The sequence below is a fragment of the Equus caballus genome, chromosome 5 (genome assembly GCF_041296265.1).
Source record: "Equus caballus isolate H_3958 breed thoroughbred chromosome 5, TB-T2T, whole genome shotgun sequence".
NCBI classification, from domain to species: Eukaryota; Metazoa; Chordata; class Mammalia; order Perissodactyla; family Equidae; genus Equus; species Equus caballus.
This window is the reverse complement of record NC_091688.1, coordinates 37451877-37461093: the sequence shown is the minus strand read 5'-3', so window position 1 is coordinate 37461093 and position 9217 is coordinate 37451877. Positions and strand designations below refer to the sequence as shown.

Below are 9217 nucleotides of genomic sequence, written 5' to 3'. Positions count from 1 at the left end.
TTGATGCCCTGAACTGTTACTTTTCCCCAATGGACTTTCATTTAGAACTCCCGTCCCTACTGCTCCTTTTTCTCTATAAAAGCAGGGCTCCTTCCTTGTTTATTGGATTTGTCTATGATTTACCATAACACACTATATATAGATTGTTTATTTCTATTTCATTTAGTTCTTTTTCTGGGTTTTTTCCTGTTCCCTTACTTGGAACATATTCCTTTGCCTCCTCATTTGCCTCTTTCCCTGTGCTTATATGTATGTATTAACTAGTCAGCTATGTCTCTGAATCTTGGAGAGGTGGTCCTATGTAAGAGATGCCTTATGAGCCCCAGCAGTGTACTTCTCTCTCATCACCATTTCTAAATGTCCCAGGAGGGACCCCTGTGTGGGCTACATGTATCTTTCTGTTATGGCAGGGTTGCTCTTGCTGCAGCTGTCCAGAAAGGCTAGAATGCCCCCCTTGCCAGCTACTTGTAATGCACTGCTGTTTATGACTGCTATGGACCCTTCGGTCACTTTATCAGGTTTGGGGGAACTCCAGTACAGTTGCCTGCAAGGTCTAATAGCACATTCCTGTTGCAATTTTTCTGCTAAGTGATTAGGCCCCTAGTGTGGTTGGTTGCTAGGCTCAGGGGCTTACAAATACTGTAGGCCTCCAGCCTGCAAGACAGTTATTAGCTCTCTCAGCATTGCAGCTGAGTAGTGCTGGCCTCAGGCATATTCCCAACAACTGGGTATTCCTAGCTTATTGTTTCAGGCTTTGGAAGGTGGGACCAATCTCCTACGTGGCTGTTAGAGAAGCATAAGTATTCTGCAACTGACAAGTCCCACTGCCCACAAGGCCACACAAACCATGAACACAGTCCTGCCCCATGCATGTTCCCCTAACTCCTGAGGTGGCTCCAGTTGCCCCACACTGAGGCCCCACACACTCTGCCCTCTCCTTGTGCATGTGCTTCCCCACAGCGGTAGGCCCACTCACACAGCTTCAGAGAACCAGGCTCCCAACCTATGCAGGCCTACAAGTTTCCCAAGGGCTTGTTGTTGAGTAGGGCCAGTCCCCAGGGAGGGCTGCCTTCCCTGGCTGACCTGGATTAAATCAATGCTCTAGAGAGTGAGGCAGATCCTGGGCTAACAGTACTGGGGAAAAAGTCCAATGGCATCTGCCAGTGTCTGTGTCAGCATGCCTGTACTAGGTCACAATAATGGGTGCTGCCAATGTCTCAGTACCTGAGGAGATCTCACTCTCACCAAGATGCACCCAGAGCCTATCAGGTGATCTCATCACCAAAGAACTGCGTACTTTTCTTTCTGGTGGTTTAAGGTTGCTTTCCAAAATGGGTGAATGTGTGTGTGGGCCCTTTAAGAGCATACCTTTTTTAAAAAACTTATTCCCATTAGCATTTCTGGGGATAGTCCTTATTGTTGCTAGTTGCCAGCAAGGACAGATATTGTGACAGTCATCTCTGTTGTGCTGAGTCCAAAAGCTGCTTATAGCAGTAACACTCTCCTGCTCAGACCTCCCACTCCTCCAGGGAAGGCTGCTTACCTTAAGATTTCTCCCAGCCAGCCATGAAGCACAGCTGCATGTGAAGGTGGCTTTTTTCTCTCCAGGAAAGAATTCTTGCCTCTTCCACTTCAGTCAGGATTGTCCCTTGTTGTGGGGTTTTTTTTAATTCAGTTTTCAGTTCTCTCTCAGGGATAATTGTTCCAAGAGTAGTAAGTTTTTTGTGTCTATGGGAGGAAGTGAGTTCAGAGACTGCCTACACCACCATCTTAACACTAACCTCAGGTTTTGTGTTTTTCCTACATGGATAAACAATTTTCCCAGCACAAATCTTTTAGAAGTCTGTTGGCAGAATCTAGTAATGAAGCTAAGTGAGTCTGAGTTTGTTTTTAATGTGAAATATATTAGTTAAAATTAAATTTCTTGAGAATCAAATACTTCTGCCCATGTCAGTTTTAATGTGTATTTTATGGTAATTTTCACAGTTTACATTAAGTTCTCAAATTTATGTTCATGAAGCCATTTGTGACATTCTCTCATCTTTTATGTCTGCATGGTCTGAGAAATGTTCGTATTTTAATTCCCTTCATGTTTACTTTATTTTTTTCTCTCTATTTCTTCATCAATCTCACAAGGGAATAATATTTATTAATATTTTTGATATTCCAGCCTTTTACTTTTTTGAGCTTCTCTATTGCCTACTATTATTTAATTAATTTCTGCTGTTATCTTTTTATTTTTCATTTATAACCTTGCTCTGTTCATTTATTTATTTCCTGAATTATTGAGATGAATGCTTAACTTACTAATTTTCAGCCAATGGGTTTTTAAAAAATGCATCTTGAAGCTATGTATTTCCATCTAAACACTAAAAAGCTCTATCCTGCAAGATTTGATCTGCAGTATTTTCCTTTTCTCCAGCTCATATCATTTTTTCTAATATCAATGGGATTTATTATTTAATTCATGGCTTATTTAGAAGTGGGTATCTTAACATCTAAACATATAGATATTTTCCAATTCCCATTTAGTTACTTGTTTCTAGCCGAACATTAGATATTAAGTAGTCGAGTAGCAATTCCTGCTACAGTCAACGTATCAGGTATATGAAGGTTAATTTGTCCAAATTCAACTTCAGGAACTTGAGTCTAGATGCAACATCATATCTTCTACACCTCCCATGAGTGAATAAATTGTTACTATTTATTTCCAAGATTTTATAGCCTCCCTCTATTGGATAATGAGTTCTCAGGTGTGGAACAAAAGTAGGAAAAATATTCTTGCACTGAGGCCATGACCACAGTTTGAAGAGGGTAAATATTGTGCTTGCACAAGTGATTAAAAAATGGTCTCAGGGAAGAAAATAGAGTTCTAACAAGAGCTAATCTTAATCACTGTAGGTACGTATAATTTTCATCCAATATCTTATTTATCTCTGTAATTTTCCTGTAAATATTGGACTTCAGAAATTATTCCAACACTTTTCATACTAAATGAATACACTAAAATCTTGTACAACAATTATGTCCTCCATGAGAGTTCACAGATTTGATTACACCACAACTGGAAAAAGATTCCAAAAACTCCCCTAGGCTTATATATCTGAATTTTCTGTAAGTCTGCTTACCTCTTCTGTTCTTCTAATTTTCTTCCTGATGGTATAAAGGTGAATGCTGTGTTGATCTGATTTCCTTTATTACACGTTGTATGTTTGTCAAAATGATTCCAAAATGCCTTTGTTTGCCAAACTCTCAATATCATGACATAGCTTGATTTTTAAAAAACATTTGTTTTTGAATATCTTTAAAGAAAATGGAGATTATTTCCAGCCCTCGCCCATAGATCCCCCCATAGAATATGTAGGCTTTACTATTCTCGTTAGTTGTTTGAGTCAATATTCCAAGATATCCTGTATATACAGAACTTATCATCTGATAGTCACTGGAAGGACACTGTCATGAACAGTATTAGTATCAGTACGGCATGGGCACATAACAAATATAGATATCAATCCAGATATATGCAAGTAGACAGTGGGTGGTTTCTACATAGTTTATCTCCTCCTAGAAATGATTTGTTTCCTGGGAGATGCAACCCGGTCCCTCACAATGCTGCCTAGAAAAGTTTCTGAGCCTTTACATCTTTAAATGTTTGAAAACATCTTTTAGTGTAGAGGTGACAGGTGATGTTTTTTGCTTCCACAATATTTCATTTCCTACTCCATCAATGGTGTAGGACACCTAGAAGTTGACTGGCAGAAGCCTAGCACCTGCAGAGCCAGATAGCAGAAATAGAAGTGATTGGATGATTGATAGCAGTAATAAAAGTAGATAGCGTTGGACAGTAGAAGTAGAAGAATTGGACAACTTCCCTAACAAGCTGATTAAATGATTGTGATGTCTTAGGACCCAGACTCAGTCACTTGATATCCATCTGCCAAACTATGGAAAAAGACAAATGTTACAGGCTTCTCTAGGTGTTACGGGGTAGATGCCTAAATGACTTCTGGCGACGTTCAATCATGAAGCAATAATCCAAAACTATTTATACAAGTATCTTGCCTTTCCAAGCACCTTTCCAAAAGCAGTCTTCACGTTCTTATTCCTGAGGCTGAAAATGAGGGGGCTGAGGAAAGGGGTAATGACAGTGTAAGGAACTGCTATCAGTGTGTCATCTCCCCCTGAGGCTTCAGGCTTCAGATAAACAATAGATGCAAAGCCAAAGTGGATGATGACCACTGTGATGTGGGAGGCACAGGTGGAAAATGCCTTCTGCTTGCCCTCAGCTGAAGGGATCCTGAGGACAGTGGAAAGGATGAAAACATAAGTTAGGATGATGAGCAGGAATGTGCCCAGCAAGCCTGACACTGAGATCACAGTTACAATAAATTCTGTGAGGTCACTGTCTAGACAATTCAGCCTCACAACTGCCCGCATATGACAGAAAAAGTGTTTGACAAGGTTGGGGCTGCAGAAAGAGCCCTTGAATATCAGTGCAGTCTCTATCAGAGATATAAAGAAGCCTCCAGCCCAAGCAGAGGCCACCAATTGTCCACATGCCATGTTGGTCATAAGCAGTGGATATCTGAGAGGGTTGCAGATGGCCAAGAAGCGATCATAGCCCATCAATGTAAGGATGATACAATTAGTGCCACCAAGTCCCAAGAAGAAACACATCTGCAAGCCACAACCTATGACTGAAATGCTTCTACTTTTGGCCAGAAGATCTGCCAGCATCTTGGGGATGATGGTCAGTGTGTAGCAGGTCTCAGAGAAGGAGAGTGCACTGAGGAAGAGGTACATGGGGCTGTGGAGAGCTCTGTCCAACCAAGTAAGACCTATGATGGCCAGGTTACCTGTGAGAGTGAGAAGGTAGAGGCAAAAGAAGACCACAAAGAGGAATGTCTGTACATGTGGGTAAACAGAAAAGCCAACAAGAATGAATTCCTGCAGGATTGTCTGGTTGATCTTCATTGTTTGAATGGTTGTATCTGAAAGAAACCACAAGTAAACATTTAACTCTCCATTATTCTTTGAAAATTGTGATGTAAATAAGACAAATGTTCACAGTTGCAATTACTAACTGATTTTTCATTTAGTTTAGGAAATCGCCATGTTTATGTAAGTGATGTGTCTTCCTTATTTTTCATTCATTCACTTCTTTTTGATTCAGCAACCAGTTACTCATTACTTATGTCACAAGAAGACTTTTTCTGGCCTATTTCTTTTAAAGAATGTTAATGGCTGTTAATGCAATAGGGAAACAATATTCTAATTGATATCCAGATAAAGTAGATTCAGATGTATTAGGAGAGTCTGATTTGAATCATATTCTGAATACTGAAAAATCTACCACGTAGCTAATAGACAAAGAGTCAACTTCCACATAACATATGGTTTGTAAATATCTACTGAATGAAGGTTGATAGTTGATTTATAGTAATTTTGAGACTAAACCTGGACAATGGCTTACTATTTTTAGAGAAGTCTAAAGTCATTAATCCTTCTTGGAGAAGACATTTATATCCTGAAATGCTGAAGGGAAGTAAAGAATATTGTCCCTTTCATCCACTCTGAGGAGAGGAGAAAATGATCAGATATCTGAGGGCCCTCAGGATTAATAGTGATTAATTAGAGTATGTGATTAGTATTGATAAACAGACCCTTTATGCAAGTATAGTGCAGGTGGTAATTGAGATTTTTCCCATTTCTTCATTGCCAAGCTCAGCATCTGAAATTTAAATGCTAGCCATCCAACAAATTATTTGATAATTCTACATCTGATTTAATCTCATCCTCCTCTGATTTCTACGTCATGTATTTTTTCCTTATATTTAACACATTCCTTTAGCTTTGTATTATATCTTACTATTGTTTGTTTTTCTTGTCTCACATGCCAGTATATTTAATAACCAGAATTTATAGAGTCTACATGTTGCCACATTCTTTCAAGTTTATTGATTTTACTCTTCACAGCATAAATGTGAAGTGCATAGGACAGCTGTGAAATGTGTAGGGCAGTTGTGATTATTTTAGGAATAGATAATTGCATCTATGAAATGGCATAGTTGTTACTTGACTTTGTTTATTCTTTTCATTTACCAATGCTTTCTTATTGAGGAAAGAGAATCTGAGTCATATATTTCTGTATTTCTCAGGGTGATAATAGAGAGCATCTTAAGAAGGTAATAATTTCCCAATACAAGTTGGATGGATAGGCTAATCATCAAAAAAGTGCTGGATCTATAAATGATGACTATTTTAGTTATTTATTGCTGCTCAGAATGTGATTTTGAGTATGGAGATGAACAGACTTTCCACTCCTAGTTAAATTAAGTTCAGGCTAAGATTAGGCCTTCTCAAGGCAGAATCTAGCTGGTCACTGAGAGTCAAAAGAGGTAGTAGGAAAATGGTCTGAATTTTAAATGATTCCAGAAATAATTCAAAACCCTATGGACTCTGCTTTATAGGCCCCTCTGATTCTTGTCTTCTTAGAGCTAACGAGATCCTTATTCTTTCATACTCATACATGAATCACATGACAATCTTTCCTTAGCTCATATCAATCCTTTCTCTTTTCCTGTTTCCCTCTTTCTTTCAGAGTACCCATACTTTTTTATCTGTGAGTAATTATCTCCCAAATAGAAGACTAAAAGTATTTTTTGTCTTCTTCCCAAGGATATATTATGAAGGACAGTGTCTAAAGGATTTTTGAGCTCCCTCATCAGGACTTTTAGTGTAAGCCTTCTTGGTATCAAAATTTAATGAATCTCCTTAGTATCCAAATCCAGACTTGTGTATTATTGTTTCACTTTCCCCTGTAAACAGCTTTCTGAATCATTCTGGACTGTTTCAGAAAACCTTCTCTCCCTCTCAGAAGTACCAAGTTCCAATATGGCTTTCTGCTTATCTGCTAAACCATCATGAAAAATTTCTTTCGTCAGTAGAGAACTTTCCACACTAATGTTCTTAAGTTCTACTGAATCTTCACAGTAGCTCTATAAGAGAGGCAATGGTATGGATTATGGAACTAAAATATTAATTAAGTAAACGAAAGAGAGAGGAAAAAAAAAGAATATGTTGGCAAAACAAGAAGTTGTTCTACTACCTGGTGTGCTTGATGCAAAACCTGAGCTCTTTCTAACATAACTGTCCACAGAATAGCCTGAATTCACACAATATGCCATATCCCTCCAAGACAGCCAAGAGGGATTGTTTTCAAAGCCATCCTTTAATGCAGAAGCGTTTTGGTGATGCAAAGAATCAGCAATACAAATTCCAAGACAGGTCCTTTCTTATCTAATCCTTACTTTTAATTATGTGATAAATACCTACTTGGTGGGTCTTCAGCAGTAGAGTACAAATGTCAGAATGTACACCCACTTATGGCATATTCTGAATATATGTGTGTAGGGAGTGAGAGTACTATACCCCACCCTACCCTCACCTATCTCTAAAGTTGTCCCCAAATCCACTTGCATCAAATTTAATGTGGAGATATGGATCCACTGACAAGAGAAACACACAGCCTATGCAAAGTCAAAGAGAAGTGGTAATTTGGAGGAAGTGCAGTGACAATACATTATGATGAATAGAGTCAAACCATTTGGAATAGTTTCCTACCTTGTGTATTTTATCAGGGCTCCAAAGCCTATTCAGTGTTATAGTTATGGTCTCCCAGGATAGTCTTCACATTGCTGGAAGCATGATTTGTTCTCCAACAAAAGAGACAGAGTTTGACTTTGTATGAAAATCACCGCTCTAAGAGTCTGGATTCTTAACTTTATCACTGCTAGTTTAGTGAAATTGGGAAAGTCCCTGCACCGTTTGGCTCTAAGTTTCCTCAGCTGGGAAGTGAGGAAAATGTCCTAATTTGGTATAAGCTTCAGCTTTCTATGGCTCTAGAGGTTTTTGACATAAATTGTGTGGCTAAGCCATATGTGCTGTGATCAGTTCTCACCACTCACTAAATCACGATGGTTTAGAGTCATTCCTTCTACCAATTTATATAGATTGTCTGATTTTCATCAGGGCCTGAGGTTCCTCAGCTCTTGAGGTTTGATTCTGGTTAGAAGACCTGAGGGAATTCCTCTCTTCTTTCATCAGAGGGAGCAAGAGAAGTTTTCTACTCAACTTTGTAATTTGTTCTCATTAGTTACAGGTCTTTGTGTAACTTGTGATTTAAACTCTCTGGGGATCTCTGGGGATTTAAAACTTGCAGAGTTCATACCCTGCCCATTAACAAAGCTTCCTGCTACATCACAAGTTTTTTTTTGGCAGGGAAGAAAGTGCATCAGAATTTGCATTCCTAATGATTGCTCAGTTTACTCTTCCACTTGTCACGAACATGCTCTTTCCCTCTCATTACTGATTCCCTTCCTGGTTATTCAGAATTGCTTACAGTGTTTATAGATTGTACCATGGGAGAAATCAGAAAAGTATAAGGAATAGTATCTTTTTAAAAGGGATTTATACTTCTGTGGCAGGATGAAGATAGTGCCCATGAATTGTGAATTACATTAGCCTGCTTTTATAGAAGGGGGCTACATTCCAGAAACCTGAATAGTACCAGACCTGAAACTGTGGATAGTACCAAACTCCATATGTACTATGTTTTTTCCTACACATACAGATATATGATAAAGCTTAATTTATAAATTAGGTACAGTAAAAGATTAACAACAATAACCAATAATAAAGCAGATTTCCAACAGTATTCTGTAATAAATGTTAAATGACTGTAGTCTCTTTCTTTCAAAATACATTCTACTGTACTCACCCTACGTTTTGTGATTCTGTGAAATGATACAGTGCCTACGTGATGAACTGAAGTGAGCTGAATGACATAGGCATTGTGATGTAACATAAGGTTACTATGGGCCTTCTGACAATATGTCAGAAGAAGGATCATTGAGCCATGATTATGTCAATGGTTAGATGTCAAGAGCAGATTATGTCAATGGTTACTTGAACAGAAGCATTTTGATACCTCAACAGTTGATCTGATAACTCAAATGGTTACTAAGTGACCAATGAGTGGGTAGTATGGGTAGCCTATATAGCATAGATACACTAGACAAAGGGATGATTTATGTCTTGGGCATGATGGAGCAGTACAGCATGAGATTTGTCCTACTACTCAGAAAGAGTAAAATTGCAAACTCTGAATTGTGTATTTGTGGGATTTTCCATTTAATATTTTTGGACCATGGTTGAC

General features: G+C 38.5%; 1 protein-coding gene across 3 annotated transcripts; it reads right to left on the bottom strand.

Moving 5' to 3' along the window:
• Nucleotides 1-2178: 2178 nt before the first annotated feature.
• On the bottom strand, nt 2179-8828 carry OR10X1E (olfactory receptor family 10 subfamily X member 1E). 3 transcript variants are annotated; one of them, XM_070266241.1, is made up of 3 exons: nt 8780-8799; nt 7624-7715; nt 2179-4991 (listed from the first exon to the last, which is right to left on the bottom strand). In XM_070266241.1, exon 3 carries the CDS (start codon nt 4972-4974, stop codon nt 4042-4044), a length of 933 nt encoding a protein of 310 aa, XP_070122342.1. In that variant the 5' UTR covers nt 4975-4991; nt 7624-7715; nt 8780-8799; the 3' UTR covers nt 2179-4041.
• Between the last annotated feature and the right edge of the window lie 389 nt (nt 8829-9217).